Source organism: Neocloeon triangulifer, unplaced genomic scaffold (genome assembly GCF_031216515.1).
Source record: "Neocloeon triangulifer isolate White Clay Creek 2 clone unplaced genomic scaffold, ASM3121651v1 ptg000012l, whole genome shotgun sequence".
NCBI lineage: Eukaryota > Metazoa > Arthropoda > Insecta > Ephemeroptera > Baetidae > Neocloeon > Neocloeon triangulifer.
The window spans coordinates 17415681-17434601 of NW_026775554.1; the positions used below are offsets into that span (position 1 = coordinate 17415681).

Here is an 18921-nt window from a genome sequence, read left to right on the forward strand (position 1 = left end):
CTCAAGGTAAGCATGTATAATATATTATGAACTACAGATAATTATAAAATTAATCTTCATTTCCTCCTTATTTTATTTGATTCTTTTGATGTAATGAGCATTTTCCAATTAAATTTTTCAAAACAAAGCGTTCCATAAAAACACTTGGTGCGACCTTCTGCAAAATTGAAATTGAGCAAGTTAACCTTAAAACTAATAACAAAAGCTGTCAAGACCACCCTCAAGTGTTTAAAGTGGACCGAATAAACAGAAAGTGAAAACTACCCTTATCAGGTTTCGTGGCAAAGGCAGCCCTCTGCATTTGAACAACAATAGTTCTAGACTCGCACACCACCCACGTGAACTACGGGTGGTGTTTTGAAGGCCCTTTGGGATTTATCTGCAGCAGAGAGAGCTGGAAAGACCACCCGCAGGTGACACGAGCATTGACTGTTCAATTTGCCACGAGGATGTGCACGTGTTGCCCGCAAATGAACTAATTACTCAAGAGGCTGTCGCCGCCAGATGTGGACCATTGCGATAATCACTGCTCACGTTTTGAATCACAGAATGTATAGATTTTTTATGTATAGCTCGTGCGTGGATTTTGGTTTAATTTAAACGAGGTGTCTATAAATTCCACAGCTTACGAGCACTGCTTGGAATGAAAACATCCTCGGCAGTCTAGACTTTTTGAAAAGTAAAAGAGATTTTTTTTATTATGAATAGTACTCGGCAGACTAGCTGCTGCTTTGCTGTACATATTTTACATACATAGTCTTTGTCTGGGGCAATTATAGACCCGACGGCGCCGTCTTTTTAGTCACGCTACTTGGTCGATCCTCTGTGTAACTCAACACATACTCTCCGTGCAGGGATACACTTTTACACTGTATTTAATTTCAAGCCTGTGTTATTTAAATATAGGCATAAATTAAAACGAAATACGTCATGATTGCACAAACTGACAAAAGTTTGTTTTGGAAAAACTGCCTGATATTTTCATCAGACTTAATTTATATGAAGCCAGTAATCAAATTATTCTGTGGTGCAATAAATTAATTTTGTGTACTTAGCTCAATTTTAAATGCCAAATATTGCTTCATCACAGTCATTCATTTAGTCAGTAAAAAAACCTTATTAGGCACTTAAAATAATTATATAATTGACAAAAATGAATTAAAATCGATTCAAATTTAAATTTTTCATTTAAATAATTATCTAATTTGTACGCAATTTCAAGTTGCATTGAAAAGGAACTTACAATATCAATAATTGATCTTTTTCTTAAATAAAAGCGATCAATAGTTTATAATTTTAGTATGAGAGGTGATTTCTAATTAAAGTAGGATTTCTGAACAAAAATTTTGTTATAAAAAGGAGTTTAAAATCACATTAAATTAAACCTGACAAAAGAGAAAAAATAATGAAAAAAATAATAATAATAATTTTCAGTGTCAAGTAGGTTGCATTTTAATATTAGGTATAAATGGTTAATTTGGGTATGGATTTTAATTAAATACCTAAAACAAGTTATGAGTTATGACAGAATTGAAAGAAAATACCAAGTAGCCCCAAAATTTCAATCCTACTGCAGTTGATGTAACAACGATTTTTGTAAAATTTTAGTTTCTACAATTGCCGTGTGAATTTAAACTGCTTATTATAAAAAATAATTAAAAGACTGGATTTTTTCAAACTAATAAACGCTTTCTTGCACGAGAGGTGGCAATGTCAGGCGATTAGGCCCGCGGCCAGCAGTAAAAGTACGTGTGTATGATTCAGAGCGAAGAGCATTCATGAATACCAAGCGTGTTTATCGTGTGCGTTCAGCTGAGGTCAGGCCTCGTAAAACAGTCTCGCCGCCGGGGGCAAGCAATAACTAACTCTTTTTTTCTCTTCCAAAAGTGCACGCACGCATGTGCGTCTTTTCGCCGCTCTCACAGAATCATTAGGCCTGCTGTAATTGAGAGCTCAAAGGCGCGCAATGGTTATTTAGATTAAAAGCAAAAGTGGCCCTTATTCGCTCGTTCGTTCAGTGCCACGATTAAGAGACGACGCGAGATAATTTGAATTTATATAACAGAGTGAGTGCATGTGGAGCGAATGAAAGAAAACAGACGATGGGAACCGAAATGAAAGATGAGAGAACGCACGCCATGCAAATATAATTATCCTTTATGTTGCCTGCAGGAAACCAAATAAATTGTGTAAATGATTATTTGGAAGGAAAGTGTGCAAAAAGCATGCAAATAATTTCCATAGAAAAGGATAAAAAGGAGGAAAATTTGAGAGGTTATTGGCGCATTCTGGAAAGGCAAATGAACTGAATTAATGAGGTATGGTTGATAATTATAAATTGCAAATTGATTCTGAGTATTTCATGTTGCGTAATTTTGTAATTTTGAGCAAAGGGGGTTGTCATGGTGATTTTGGGTTATTGGCAGCAAAAAATTAATGCTAATAATTATTTGTAACAAGGGAGTGGTTCTCAGTATTATATAATGATTTGTTTTCTTTGGCTCAAATTGCATAATTTCAATATTTCTTTTATCATAAACTCTGTGAAAAATTTAAAGTTGTGTTAATATTGAGCAGAAAATTCAATAAAATCAAAAAAGAACTTGCAAAATACAAATTAAAAAAAAAATATCGATCAGGTCTATCAACTTAACTAATTGTCAAGGGTCACACCTGCTGGCACTAATGTAAAATCCTCTACGAAAATGTATTATTAAAAAAAAAATCATCAAGATATTATTTTAATATTTTAATTCAAAACCATTTGTAATTTTTGTCCCTTGTCCTCATTAAACGATAAATTACACATCAATTGTAAATGAGCGTCAAAAACATCATCTCGCTTTGAGTCCCTGCGGTGGAATTAATGCAAATTCGGCCAGATTCACTTTTGACGCAGCGACGTGATAATCCAACGCGCCGGCAATTAAGCTGGCGAAGTGCAAAACAGCTCCATCAGCATTTCCAGCCGCGCGTATGTGGGAACGTCGCTCGCTGTGTTGTCTGCTGCGTTCGTTTGTGTTCTCATATGCACGGCAGAGAAAAGCATCTGCTCAGCATCAAGCGCGCCCGACTCCATTAGCATATGATGTGACAGATGAGATGATTATGACGACAACACGACTCTCGTTGCTATCGCCTTGCTGCGCCTGTCACATCCTCCAAATGCCGACCTGCAAATTATTCACCAAGTTCGCGCGCCTGCTAATGGGGTTAAGGGACTCCCGAGAGTGAAGTGCGAGACTGCCACTCTCAGATTCACCAGCACAGTTGCCAAACAATATCTTAAAGGAAAGGTCATATGATAAAAAAAAATATAATTTCATAATTATTTTGCTTACATTCCTCTGGTGTATTGGTTTTTAAAGTAAATAGAAAATTTATAAATATTAAAATTGTTTGAAATAAAAGAGTAAATTTTCAACATACATTTATATTTATAGGACTTACAAAACGGTTTTGAATATATTATATATTATCTCAATGCAAATTTAGATACCGATTGTATTAATTTGAATTGTTTTAATTAATATTTAGTATTTATATTGTTAGGAGACACGCATTAAGGGAAAAAATTGATATTTCTATTTTAAATTTTTTTGCGCTGCATCTCTCCAAATAAAAGAAAAATATTAAAATAAAATCACAGGAAATAATTGAGCTTTTTGTACAAAGTAATTGGTTCTTTATCACTTTTTTTAACAACACAAATACAAAATATATATGCTAATCCATTATCCCTCGTCTCTTATAGAATCAATAATTTTTCATTTTTAGATTTTCATATCTGCTTTTGACACTTTTGTAATGAGCTTGTTATATTCTGATTCTAAGTTTTGACGTTTTTTTATTTATAAAATCACCAAATTGGCTTTTCTCTTTTCCCATATTTACCTGCTTTGTAAAGAGGAGAAGTTGCTGCTGCTGAAAGATTAAGAGTTTGTTGACTGCCGCGCTTCAAAGTGGTTGTGACTGCTTGATAAAATTTAAGATCAACTGATGTATCGCTGTTGACACTTGCTTGACAAGCTGTTTTCTTTCGGTGACTCCCAAACTTTGGAGAAGATCTGCTGTAATTATTTTCTATCGCAGAGATTGATACGTTGGGACACACATCAGTGTCAAAGATTCCTTTTCGTTAATTAGTGCGACTTTTGAACGGAATGTGAATTAAAATTTTTCAAAGGACGTTCTTTATCAGTGATTTTTCACGGTTTCGCTTTGGGTAAAAAGTAGGATTCGTTGAACTCCTGGCGAGAAAGTCTATTGAACTTGGCATGTGATGAAAACGCGATCATCCAAGATTAACTAGCCGAGACTTTATGGAGCACGAAAGACAATGAAATTGATTATCTTGTCGTCCTTTCATCCGTTCCGTCGCGATTTTTCCGCTGATTCGAATGCACTCTCTTTGAAAATTAATTATTCCGTCGTCTCGGCGAGAGAAGCCTATCCAATTTATACATGTATATCGCACCGACACCTCACAACAATTGACTCTTGCATCTGGAGTGAAGCATCTAGTTGGTGAAGAAGAAACTTCTCGTCTCCAAGGATGAGCGCGGCGTGCTCTGAATTATTCATTGCAAGTGCAAATTAAAACCGGCGCAATCTGTTCTCCGCTTTAATTTCCGCTCTTGACTTTTAAGCAAAAGGCAGAGAAAGAAATGCGTGAAGTCTGTTAATGAACAATATAAAACGCGCCAGATGCTTAATTACTTCTTCAGATGAAATCTTTGAAAACCGTTCAAGCCAAAATATTTCTAGTTCAAAAATTACTTGATTATTTGTTAAAGTGTGATTTTTAACTTTTTTTTTAAATAATAATTTAAACAGATTATGGTTGTAGGAATAAAAAAAAAATTATAAATAGCATTGAACAATTGATTAATTTAAATATCGAAACAAATTTGAATTTCCTTTTCCACATTTTAAATTTAATTTTAATTAATTTTGCACCCGCATTTATTTAGTATTTAGCTGGAAAAAAATCCAATTATCTGATATTGAAATAAAATAGACAAAAGGAATATTATTCACGAGCAAGGAAAGAGATTATATTTAAATGCATCAAAAAGCCGATGTCTGTTAGTGAAATTTGTTCAATGAATTTCACTTCGTGAAATATTTCCTACCCATCAACAATTCCAAAACAAAGAGACCTGTAAAATGAGTTCCATATTTATCGTTCTTTGAAGAAGCTTGGCAAAATTTGGTCTAAAAATAACTGTGTTTAAATTAACTTTAGTACATACAATAATTTTTGAACTTATAATATAACATATTAATATGTAAAGAAAGTATTTTTGTATTAAATATATTTTCTTTTATTTAAAAATTCTAGTTTCTTAATAAATTAAATTTATAAATATAACTTTTTAAATCTATTTATGTAATTATATGAATAAACTATAACAATGCGGAACAAATCACGCGTCTCTCTATTTTTGCTACAGGTTATGGTAAATAAATAATTAAATTTTTGTATACGTGGAAATAATTGGAAGTATGCTAATATTTAAAATTACCTGAGCTGGCTGGATTGAGGTTTCTTGTTTCATTTTCATCATTTTTATTGTAATTTTTTAAATATTTGATATATCTAATTACTCAAATTACTGTTATGGTTTTTCAATTGTTTTAAATTACATTGTATCAATAAGACATGCAACTATGCTGTTAATTAATCAGAGAAAATATTCGCTAAATAAATATCTTTCATCTTATATTTCAGTTCTTCTGAATGTTTGTGTCAATTTTTTCGCAATTGATCTTTCAATAAAAAAGCCTCTTTTTCCCCAATCGATATTTCCGGTGACGTTCTTCGTCTACAGGGCAGAACACAATTTGATCCAGCGGCTTTGTTCTTGCTTTTGAAAGTGAGCCTCTCGACGTGCAGTAAGACCGACTTCCGTTGTCCTTAAGGGCGCGTCTGGTGCGCCGGCCCGTTCGCTCGCTCGCTCGGCTCGGGTGCTCCAAACGTCCTCAACGAGACTCCTTGTCTGCTTTTCTCTCTCGGCAGTCAGTGTGCCGGCGCCCGTTCACTCCGTCGGTCCCAATAGGCAGCCAGCCACAGTGTGCGGTTTGTTTCACTCGGCAGTCAGCGGCCGACCCCATCATAAAGCAGACGCTGCTCTCGTTTTAATTCCTCGCTGCTGAATGGATTTTGGTGCGTAGTGCGTGCGGTGCTCTTTTCGCCATGCTCAAGATTCACATGCTGGAGCACATGTCCAACTACGACGAGGAGGATGAGGCGGACAAGCAGGTGTCCAGGAGGAGAGACACCTCAGGCTCCACCTCTTCATCATCGTCCACCTTTTCCGGTGCCAGTCAACAAGGGTTAGTTTCCAATCATTAAATTTTCCTGACATCATAATATTTAACATAAATGTTTTTATTAGTTAATAAAACAAATTATAATGCTAAATTTTTTACTATACATTATTTTGTGCCACCTTCAATTATTTTTATTTTATGATTTTAATTATATATTTACGTTTTATTTGTATTTTGTTAATTATTTTAAATTTATTGTTAAAATGTTGAAGGTGTCTATTCTTTTAATGGATTTCTATAATAATTTTTGCAAAAACTTTTATTCTAGAAAGAAAATAAATTGCGCAATGAGAGCATTTTGAATGACAGCTACCTTGACACTAAAGGTGTCTTAGTACGAGTAGAAGGGTATTTTTTTATTTTTAATATATTAATAATTTATTTGCTGTAGTACGCTCAATGCCGTAAGAGCCCATGAAGTATTTAAATTTTAGCAGCTAAAGAGCAAGCGAAAATTTAATTATTAGAAATGATATCTCTGTGGATTTATTGAAACTCATGCTACAAAAATATTTTTGTTATGGAACGGAATATACATTCCTGAAGTTAAAATGTATTGATGAAGTTTTTTTCTAAGAAAAAAGTAGTTGTTGGGTTAGTAAAGAATTTATTTCTTAAATAAAATTCAAGTCTTTATGGGCGATTAATTTCGCTCAGGTTCTGAAAACCATGATAAACCACGGAAAAAGATATAAAAAATCAAACCCTTGAGACTGCCGTAAACTTAAAAACACATACCTTAAGACACAACCCCACACAATACCCTTCACACACTCTAATACGCACACAATTTACGCAAATAAAATACATGCACACTGACAAATATTTTTAAATTAAATTAAGATTCTATACTAAACATGCCTTTTTCTCATAAATAAAATTCAATTAGATTTTTATCTTCCAAATGATCAAAACCCGCGAATGGCTTTATGATGAATTTAAGCGTTTTATATAAATTTCCTAGCCTGCAAGTTTGTTAAGAGATTAGAATGTTCATTCAAGATTTCTAACGAGAATGTTAAACATCCCGAATAAATTGTAACAACGGAAATTTGAACCCAAACGGATTTCACTTTTCTAATTCAACATGAACAGCAACAAAGATCATTGTACGCACGAGACAGAGCTGCATTTTACGTTTAATGTGTGTGATAATAGCGCTTGTTATAAGTTATAACTCAGTCAGTCTCTGCTCCCCTTTGCATCGTGGATGGAAAAAAAATTACGAGCATGTTTTGTATTATGTCTTCCTTCGAGTGAACATCAGCATAAAAATATGACGAGCGTTTGGCGTGCTGGTACTTTTATTGAACGAGTTATCTCTTCTCTCTCTGCGTCGAACAGGCCCCTGCCTTAACTTAACTGGGGGTCGGTCGTATAATTTCGAAAATAGAGACCACTGCGTGCTTTTATTGTGGTGATTGTTTGTGTCCTTCGCTGAAGGTCAAAGTTGAAATCGGCCCTGGTTCAAGAGTTAATCACAAATGACTTTTACTCTCCCCAGAAGTTGCCAGAGGAAGTTGAGATCTTTGCTATGCATGGCGATTGGCTGGATCTGGTTTTGATAAGGGCATATTTATAGGAATGTGATAATATGTGATATTGGAGTTTACTAACAAGCTGATATTGAAAATGGTTTAATCAAATCTAATTATTACATATCTGGCAAGGAAGTTTAAGCTTTTGAAGAAAAAAAAAATTAAAATATGAAGCAAAAAAGCACAATTATTGTATCAGATTGTTATGAATGTTTAAAAATGGAAAAAATAATAATTATCAGTTTTTCAACAAATGAAATAAATTAGTGAAACTGTCTCTGCAACACTAAAGTTCATACTAAATTTTTTATTTTAGTAACAATTCTTGTATTAAATTATTTCCGCATAATTGCACGTCAAGTTTTGTGGTAGAAATTTAGTACCAAAAAAATATTATTTATAGAAAAAAATTGCTGTTAGTTATTTTTTTTAAAACTGTTGAATTATTGCTACTGGATAATTTACATAATCAAGAAAAGTCAATTTTTGGGTAGGAAATAATATAGAATTGTGAGGCAGAAGCGTAAATTTTACAATAAAAAAAAAATATAATTATCGTTTGGCGTTTCATTGTATTTGTTAAATTTACAAATTTAAATATGTATTTTTAAGTTGCTTATGACAGTGTGCGTTTTATACATTACTACACCCTTCCCTTGAAAATAATTTAAAACGGAAATTACTGGACATTTAATAATTTTTTATTTTCACAAACATTTCTCTAAATTGTTTATTTCTTAAAACAAAAATCATATCAAAATTCATGTTATATTTTGATATTGTGCGATTTTGTTTATCTTTTCTATTTAAAAATTAGCAAAATTTTTAATTTAATCCAAAGTATTCCATAGGTAATAACTTATAAAAAGAAACACACATATTTCTATTTCGATCAGAACAATTTATAATTGTTCTATGAAGCGTGGCGTGAAACCTTGCACAACATCCAATCAGCATTGGAAAACATCCTGCAATGATCATTAGCGCTGAGTAAAAATGAAAATACGTGCCGAGTGCCTCTTAAAATCAAATAAAGCTGAAAGTGCAGCTGATAAAACCACAAAAGCCTTGTCGAAACACCGAGGGCAATGCAATCATATTTCATTACGCGCGCCACCCATTAGAGAGAGTTTCGCTTGTTGAGCACTTTTCTCTCCACTTCTCAATAAACAGTCTCGGCCGAAATCGATTTCGTTTAATTTGGCGTTGAAAAATCTTTCCGCCCTCTCTGCAAATAATAAATCTTGCCGCCAGGATTCAATTATATTCCGCGAAGAAAACTCAATTACTTTTTGGCGAACGCTAAAAAGGAGAGTGAAAAAAGAACGTACGTATAAGAAGTAAAAAGAAAAGGCGGCGGCCAACTGGCCCTCGTCGTCAGTGGGAAGAAAAGCAATTAAGAATATTTCAATTATTTCCGCTCTGGCAAAAGGAGCAGCCCTTTTTATTTTCTCAATGCTTTTTGTCTTTCAGCGCAGAGAGCGTTGTTTGTTTTGAGCAAATCAGATTTATGGCGGCAGCGTTGTAAGTGCACAGATTACACTTTAATTAAATGGGATTACTTTGGCACCGCCGACCGACCGACCGTGTACACCGGAGTGAGTGAAAGAGAAGCGCGTGCTGAAATGGAATTTTCGCAAATACTGTTGCTGCCCGCGGTTGGGCTGGCTCACTTTTGCTGACCGATAAACCTAAGCTTGCGATTCGCAATCCGTGAAGTGTTTTTAAAACAAATATGAGATTTCCTCTTAAATCATACAGAAAAGTGAGGTGTTATTATAAGTTTGGAGAGAGTTAAAAAGTTTACCCTCACTCCTCGTCCCTGCTAGTTAAAACTAATATTTATCTTAATCAGCACCTAGTTAATTAACTACTTTGGTAAAAAATTTAATCCTTCTCCGCCGAGGAATCCAGATTTTATTTCATCAAATTTTTTTTTTTAATTTTAAAATCAATTTATTATTTTTTTGAGCCTCAACAGGAGCAATCAAATAAAAGAAAATGATCTGGGTTCCAATTCTCTGAAAGCAAGACTGAAATAGAATGATGAATTCTGCTCAACACACTGAATCTGATACCTTTGGAGCCAGCAGGAGCTGCTCACATGTTTTGCAAACTGTGGAAATAGCAGTAACCGTATACTTTATTCTCCCATCGCTTTTATGAAATTGAGAAGCACTAGAAGTTTTTAATTGCAAATTGGCGCCGGAAAAACATACCAATAAAAAAAACTCGATATTATTTTGAAGAAATTGACATCACAAGCTCAAAACACCTAAAATTGTAACAGTTTGAAATATATTTAATTTACAATTATTTAATTCATTGTAGATGCGCAAAACTACGCAAAACATGGAACTTTCAATCTATACACCAAAGTTGTCCTTAAATCTTAAAATAATGATTTACAAATTCAACCATAAAACATAAATCATTTTAATTTCTAATAAAAGAAAAACATTATAATGGATAGAAATCTTTTCAATTGGAAAAAATAATGGAGCAAACAAACTTAATGTTATTATAAAAATTTGGTACAAAACATTTTAGGGCATAAGAAATGAATTCAAATTTTTGTTCTCTTTAAAAAGGATATAAAACCAATTATTTTGAATTTTGAATCATCCAGAATTACCTTGTTAAATACCTTCAGTGATTTGGAGTGAAATTGTTAGCGCATTACGCATCGGCCTGTTGGAGCGGCAGTTCCGCTAGACGCACACATCGCGCGTCGTTGACAATAACGGGTTGTTACGTCGGGGCCCAAGTTTCAGAGCGCGCACGTATAGTATAATATAATGTGCTTTTGAAAAGGCTGAGTCAGTCGGTCTTGCATTTCGTCAGTCGTGAAAAGCACGTGCCACAACTCATGCATATTTGAAGGCGTAAATAACGAGACACAGTACACATACTCTCGCGCATACTTAACTCTCACAAAAGACGGCTCTGGTCACATGCGTGAGCACCATCGCACCACTCCCTCCATATTTGCATGGATAAATATTGTACCCGGCGAACGCACTTTTGGTCCCTTGATGTTGACAACTTTTGGGCCCAGTTTCACGCGAATCAAATATTTATGGAATTCAAAACGCGATAAATTTTGCCAAAATTATTTTGTACCTTTTATGCAACAATTGCTATGAGTTTTGTGAGGCTTAAAAACAAATAGAAATTGCTAATTATTGTCTAGCGGTTAAGGATTGTCTAAAATATTAATCGTTCAATAACTTTCATTGTTCAGAAACCCAATTGCATGAGAAATGAGAATAGTTAACAATAAATTTCTTAGCAAAGACAATAATATTTAATAATTTTTTTTTTTTTTTTAATTTCAAAATTATATCATTGAACTAATTGTACACGTAAGTAAAAATTAACATTTTTTGTTTCAACAATATGCTAACTTTTGTTTCTTTCTTGGGGGCAAATCCATCACCTGGGGTGTTAAGAAAATGGTCTGATGATGATATATGCCTGGTCGAGCAGGCGAACATAGCGAGTGAGTCTGAATTTATTACACAGACACATCACACGCCGAGCAAGAACAAGCTCGTAATAATCGTCTGCGTCTGCATGTATCTCTCGAGATCGCGTACTGGGCCACTCGAGGTACTTGTTCACATAATTTACATATTAGCATCAGCTCGAGAAAGAAAGAGAAAACACGGGGGATGATGAATGAGAAGCGAAGACGCCACTTGATGATGATGGATCGCGAGGGTATACATTTTTCAATCGTGTCATTGAGCTCGACTGCGGCTGCCAGCTAGACAAGCGAAAAGATCGACCGACAGCAATTCAATTCGACGTGGCCATTTTTTTACAAGCTCCGCACAGACTTTCAGTGAAAACCCACTCGAAAATGCTCAGTCCAGTCAGTCAGTAGGATCTTTGTTCTTCCACAAGGAAAGTAATTCTTTTGTTGAATAAAATGTATTTTCTTATATAAAATAGAAAAAATACAACAAAATTTTTTATTTATATTTTTTTTTTAAATTTTGCGAACATAAATATAGAAATTTTAGTAATTCATGTGCATTACTGAAATATTTTCGAAAGAAAATTTGGTTCTCATAAATGAGAAATCAAAACTTAGGAATCAAAATATCCAACAAAATATTACTGTTTTAATTTTTAGTCAATTTTTGTATGTTATAATGAAAATTATGAATTATTTCAAATTTAATTAAATGTTATTAAAAAAAAAGACAAAATGAAATTTAAATTTTATTTTAAATCATGAAATATTGCAGATTTTCGTGGCTAAATTATTGTAAAAGCTGTACTTTTTGTGGGAATGGGGACAAATTTTTTTGTTCACTGACAAAAGTGCCTTAATAAACAGCTATCACTGCTACGTGTTGTGATCTATGAGTTCCGTCTCAGAAATTACCAAAAGAAATAATTCTTTTAAACAGAACGCGTCAAATCGCGCTCTGATGAGCTTTCTTTCTTCTAAAAGCCGTGCGAGATTAATTGCTTGTTATGCCGGTACGTTGATTATGAAGAAGCGCCAGATGATGTATACCATTATAAATAATAAGAATTTTAATGAAACGAACACAAAAATTGGCGCATCGCCGACCAACACAATGCGAGTGAAGAATGAGCGAGGGAATCACTCGCGGCATGTGGTTGGACCAGAACTAATGCGCTATTTTTCTAACGTGGAATGCACCTAACACTCAGCCAGGTCCTCTCCTGAGAGGAGAAAAGAGAGACGGCACCAAAGGTCGGATTAGAATTATAAATGGGCTATGGGAGAACTTTTGACGAATAATGAGGCCGACGTTTTGAATGTCAGGTTGAAGGAACTCCTAAATCATCTTGTTATTTGACATCGATTAGAAATTTCCGTGGGAAAATATTATTTCTGAATAAAACAGTAATCAATTAAAAATGCATTCATTTTATTCAGGTAAAAAAAAATATACTTTTCATTTCATTTTTATGAAGCTCACATTCGCTAAGTGAGAGGTTTGTTACCTTTTGCATGTTTGTGTTATGACAAAACAATAATAATAATCTTTCACGTCTGTGCAGTCAGTAGTTCAGTCTCGAGCACATACGCTATTTACAAGCACCTCTTTTTTTTCTCTTGACAAGAAGTCAGTCAACGAGACAGATATATGCGTGAGCAATGTAAGAGTGCATTAAACTCAAGTGCCGTTGAAGATTAAAGTCTTGTTGGGTGTTTTGTGCTGCGCATTGGGAATTAAGGCATAAACCAATCACATTGTTAATTTTCTTTAAATTATTTTATTTCTCATATTAAATAAGCAGTATAGTCCACACGTTTTGATAGCTTATCTATATTTATATACCGCCACAAGGTTTGAATAACAAATTGCAATTTCTTAAACCATATAAATATTTGAGAATCAGAACAAGCGATTTAAATAGATTCTTTTCTTTAAAAATTTGTGTTCAAAGAAAACAAATCATTTTAATCATAAATATAAAATTACTTTAAAAATAATGTAATATTTATGAGTTATTTAAATTTATAATGCATAACATGATAAAAAACAATTTAAAATTAAAATGAAAAAAAAATATTAAAAGTTAATTAGAGAGTGTAAGGTGAATGACACTATTTGCATCATATATCTCTATGTGACAGAGAGTGCACGCAGAAAATTGCGCTGCCGCACTATACGGTCGTCAAGGTGCACGCGAAATGTGTCTCGGGCCACATTATTGTGTCAGTTATACGACTGTTATGAGTAAGAAGTGCGGCGCCTTTCGGGGCGTGCGACTGACGCGCGCGTATGAAAGCGGCTCTAAATGGACTGAGCACGCATTCACCTTTACGTGCTCGAGGCGACCGACAATGGAGAAACATAGTCTATTCGCATACGGACTTTGCTAAATTAGCACCTGGGCCACCAGGTCAAGCTGGCGTGACTCGCATTTCTACAAAAATTCCATGCCAGTTGGAGAATCACCAATTATCGTTCCGGTGACAAAAAGGAAAACTATAAATAACAATTAGTTCCAATATGGCATAGTCAAGATCAAGTCTTTACAACAATGGCGGTCCAAATTTCTGATTGTCTTCCAACAATCGCAAATATTAGCTTGCATTATTACTATTGCAATAAACAGTCCTTAATTGAAATGATTGAATGATGAACAAATCGCATTCTTTTTTATATTCAAATGTAACATTATCTCCCGATTTGGAGGATTTTTTAACAAACATTAGGAGAGAAAAAATTATTTCTAACAAGTGAATTTCAATGAAATTAATTTATTTTTCAAGAGCAAAATTGAGTAAAACGTATGCTGCTCCTTTAATTGGTACAAGCTTGCCGTAAGAAGACAAGCTAGAGAAATTTCATTAAATTGTTTTCAAATATTGGTGAATAAAGTAAGGCCTGTTGTTAAATATTCTATTAACTTATTTAATTCGGAAAAAATGGCAATATTTTACACTGCGTAGTATAAGCCAATAATCTATTCTAAAATAATTTTATACTTCAGAATGACTTGTAAAATTGCAAAAAAAAAAAAAAAAAAAAAAAAAAAAAAAAAAAAAAAAAAAAAAAAGAGTTAAAGGCCTAGTCACTTTTTAAAATTCAAAATAACAAAAAAATTTCGTATTTTTATTGAAAATATTACAACATAATATGGAAAAGAAGCCTATGAAAAATTGTTAAGAAGTTAATGAAAATGAATTTCTCATACAATGCGGTCAGAGAAGAACTTCAGCATGATAGATCTGCTTGAATTTCTATTCATAAATTCTCTTCTGAATGTCAAACACCGTGGCGAAAAGCGGCAGTCTCTCGCGACGGAAACGTGGTTTTGCGACACGCCGCTTAAATAATTCAAAGACCCTCTCTACACCAGCCGCCGTTTGAGTTTGGGTCTCTCTTAGAGTGAGTACAAGTGTGCGGAAAAATACGTATATATAAAATGAATGTTCTGCATCGGAAGAAAAATTTACCGCAGCCAGAGCAGACGCTCGCTACATTTATCTGCGAGTCCATAAAGTTTGCTCTGCAGAGAGTAATCCGAGCCGGCCGACTTTGTCAGACACAGAATCACTTACACTTTTTGCTCAGTCTGTCGTGTAAATGCAAACGTCGTAAATATAAGTAAATAAACCTCTCGCGAGCAGAGACGAATGAGAATTCTAATTCCAATTAAATGAGAGAGTATCTCCCGTTTCATTCTGCTGGCCGAGATTGTATCAGTGCCGAGGCTTGAATGGCAGATTATTCGCTACATAGCTCGACGCACAGGAAGTTAAAATTTTGCTCTCGGTGCAATTTCTTCGGACCGAGACCAAATCGAGGTTAAGCAGATTCAGCAACATTGCTTGCGATTTTGATCGAAAGTGTTTTAGAAATTCGCACTTGCCCTCGTTTTAAATTTTATACACATGAAGTCATTGAAAGTCTTGCACGCAACGCTGGCGTTTATTATACGGCAAATTTTGGTCTGCCCTTCTAAGCGCACCGATCGATTTTATCCGCATAAGTTACAAAATTCCATTCTGCTTTCACCTGGAAAAGGTAGGTATGCAACCCGGTGCTTACAGTTGCGTGGTGGTTGCATAAGCAATTGGTTTGCTTTCTTTCATTGATAGATATTGACTCTAACAATTAATCTAAAATTTACATTCACGGCTTAAATTCGACTCTTCTTAGAAAACAGCCAAAGCATTGCTCGAAGCGCTTTTATTTTTAGAAAATAAGCTTTAAAATTAAATATTAGAGCTGCCTTTACACCTAATTTGGCGCAACGCAAGCAGAGTTTTTTTTTGCCCTTATTTCCCGCAGATTCTTGAATTTATTAAAAAATTGAGAAAACAGTCTAAACATTGCTCGAAGCGCTTTTATATCCAGTAAATGAGCTTTAAATTAAAATTTATTTACATCAGCCGAGGGTAAACTTATTAAAAATAACAAATTGTAAAAATTATAATAAATTTTAATTTCGTTACTCTGATATTAAGAAAAAAGTCACGCGGTAATACATACAAAATCCTGTATGCTGGGAAACGCGACTTGCTTTACACGCGTTTCTCTCTGCGAAGATGCTGCATATGAAACACGCGAGTCAGTCTGTGTCCTTTGTCGAAGAGTTTCTTTCCCATGTCCTGCAGGACACGTGCATAACAGGTGGCATGTGCCTGGGTGGTGTCGTGGCAAAGCCCTTTCTTTCTTTCTTTCTCTCTTACGATCCTTCCTCTTTTCCCAGCAGCCACACGTGGTGCCACGGACGTTCGTAATTCAATATGCGGCGACGAGCACCAGCGTGTGACGTCACACTTTAATAAAAACACTGCGCGATCACGCACTCGTTCCTCCTCCCTCAGGCCTTTTTTCTGGGGATGCTCGCATATACATAACAGCCCCATCGGCACAATAAACGGCTGGCTCATGACAGTGAGAAAATGCACGAGGCCATCCCTCCCTGGTGCTCAATAAAGTCTGATTTAGCCTGCCAAACCCCCGAATGCAGAGATTCTGACTTTTTTATGGGACGGAGTGACATAATTTAATTAAAATTCATAAGGGAATTAAGGTTTTTTTGTTACCAAAAAACCTTTCCGTGACAGAGAGACAAAGAATATTTCGAAAAAAAATTAGATGCACTGTTTGGAAAATGTTTTAATGAAAAAGGGAAAATAGTAAATAAGAAATAATGAAATAATTATTTAAAAAAAAATGAAATTTATTTGCTTTTTTAAAATACATGTATATTTAGAAAGATTAAAATATCTAACTAACGATTTATAGGTTTTAATATTTAATTTTTTTCCTTTTTCCCTCTGAATAAGTGATTGCCAAAATTTATTTTGAAAAAATTCGAAATACACTTTATAGAGAGGCAATTTTCATACAATATCTATTTATATCTCTACAATACAATGACTTAATTCTATAGCAAAGCATATTTATTTTCAAATTTTACAATAAACATTGATTCACATTTTTTCTATGTTCTGAAATACACTAGAATTAATTTATATATGCATACCAATAAGTTTTAAGTTTTCCTGTCAAGTGTGCAAATATATTTCATCCTGTTTTTTCATACATAACCATCACTCATCTGAAAAAATCATCAATAAAATTTCTCTCGTTTATCTAACGAGTGGCTTCCTTCTTGATTCAACCATTAATTCGGCTCAATCAAAACTCAAGAACTTTCTATTCATTGTGCGGACGGACCACCCCTCGTGCGGGCCGACTCGAGACCTTTGGCGACAAAGACCGAACAAAGAAAAGTAACCCTCTCCTTAGGCATGCAAATCCCCTAAAGAATATAGGGAAGGAAAAATATACCACACACGCTCATCAGTTCCGAAGAACAATAAATCAAAAAGTCTGCCACTGGCAGCAAAGTTGAAAAACCTCGGTGCACATATGTGTGTGCAAACACACGCATGTCTTCTTTCAATTTGCGCGAGGGGCCGCAGGAGAGTTGACGCGCGCTCGCATTATGGGTCTCTCATCTCCACCCTTTCTCCAAACGTGTCCCCCGTGAGCAGAGACTCCGCGGCACTTGATGGTTTTTAGCTTCAGTCTCGCCGCGTGATGCGTTTGCCAATCCAAGAGATGATTTGGCCGAGCCTTTTCCCTGCCGGATATTTATCCAGCACCTCTGCGCCGCAAAACGCCAAAGTGCGATGCAGTGTCGCACACCCACGCAGTCAAACAGAGAAAGCCATCAAACTTTGACATTTGCGCTACGCGGAAATTTACCGATGAATTTTATTTTGAGCAAGGGTAGTTCAACGAAGGGATGTGAATAATAAACGATATTTCTTTTACAGATAATTCCATGAAGTTCATAAAATTGCTTTTTGGATGTTAAAAACATGCTTAAAACAAAGATAATTTTTTTTGAAAATTGATTCAAAGAGTGACATTAATTAACTTCAAAGAGATTGATTAATTTATTTCAACATCTACATTGTTAACAATATCAAATTCAATTAAAGAAAATTAAAATAAATGATTTCACATAGTTTAACACAAAAAACAATCAAAGTCGAAATATATTCTGGAAATAAACGAAATAAATAATTTAAAGTAAAACATTTTATTCATTTATTCAAATAAAGATAAACGCAATTATAAGCAGACCCGAAATTAATATTATTTGGTGTAAATTTTCAAAAAAAATCATGCGACTCCATTGAAAATTTTGAATAATAGAAGTATTTGATTTAAGGAGTTATACATTTACAAAATTCTTGAGATTAATATTTTGTAGGTGCTGCCTGAACAAAAATAGAAAATCTGCTGTAACAAAAAGTAAGGATGGAAATTTCACACAAGTGTTCTATTCTACTGATAAATGGCAGCCTCCTTTGAGCACATTTATCCCCGTTAAAAGCTTGAGAAATCATTCATCGAGACACATTTGAAATATGTAAAGTCTGCGACCTGCCGCGTCGCAGCATTGTCACGAAGCATTAATCAAGAGTTTTGCTGGGAGAGAGAGAGAAAGAAAAAGATGAATCGTTACATTCATCGCAAAAGTCGTCTCGTCTGCTCTCTTCTATACTTACCCATTCAAAGTCTGAGGAGAGGGTCTTTTTTTACAACCCGTAGAACACGGAGAGAAAGACCTGCACTTACCAAATGTACATTGGACTGTATTTTCCAAAAGCCAGGCAACGTTCCAGCAAACTTTTGCCGCGTTTACTTTTGTCCCCGACGAGGAGAAAAAAAATATAATTTTTTTCGCGTCTCTCGAGAGCCAGAGGTGTGTGTGTTTTGCTTTTTTATTTCCGTACTCATTCGGGCCTTAATTAGGCAAGCCCGCCATTAAGCGGCGCTCGGCGGGTTTGCCTGACTGCCAGCAGAAGAAGAAAAAGTGAGCCACTTTCGCAACAAACTTTTCGCTCTCGTCCGGATATAAATCACCGGCGCGAGACAAGTCCCAAGGGAGCCGCCGATTCTTGGCCGCCTTTAATAAGCAATTTCGAGGAAATGCCACTTTTTCATTCCATGGAAGATTAAAATCATGAGGGACAAAATGGGAGTAGTGCATTATTAATAAAGGTGAAATGTGATAC

The 18921-nt window shown here is 34.8% G+C and overlaps 2 protein-coding genes across 4 annotated transcripts in view; one reads left to right on the forward strand and one right to left on the reverse strand.

The window, feature by feature from the left end:
• The window catches only part of LOC132198439 (protein VAC14 homolog), a 145766-nt gene that overhangs the window by 109779 nt on the left and 17066 nt on the right, over positions 1-18921 (reverse strand). The window lies entirely within an intron of this gene.
• LOC132198438 (rap1 GTPase-activating protein 1) overlaps positions 1-18921 on the forward strand; it is a 225295-nt gene that overhangs the window by 87084 nt on the left and 119290 nt on the right. The window contains exon 1 of one of the 3 annotated variants that reach the window (XM_059622491.1): positions 6048-6339. The exons of the other annotated variants lie outside the window; for them this stretch is intronic. Coding sequence (XP_059478474.1) covers positions 6200-6339 — 140 coding nt within the window. The 5' untranslated portion in view covers positions 6048-6199. Of the gene's footprint in view, positions 1-6047; positions 6340-18921 lie in introns of those variants that run through there. 3 annotated transcript variants of the gene reach the window in all.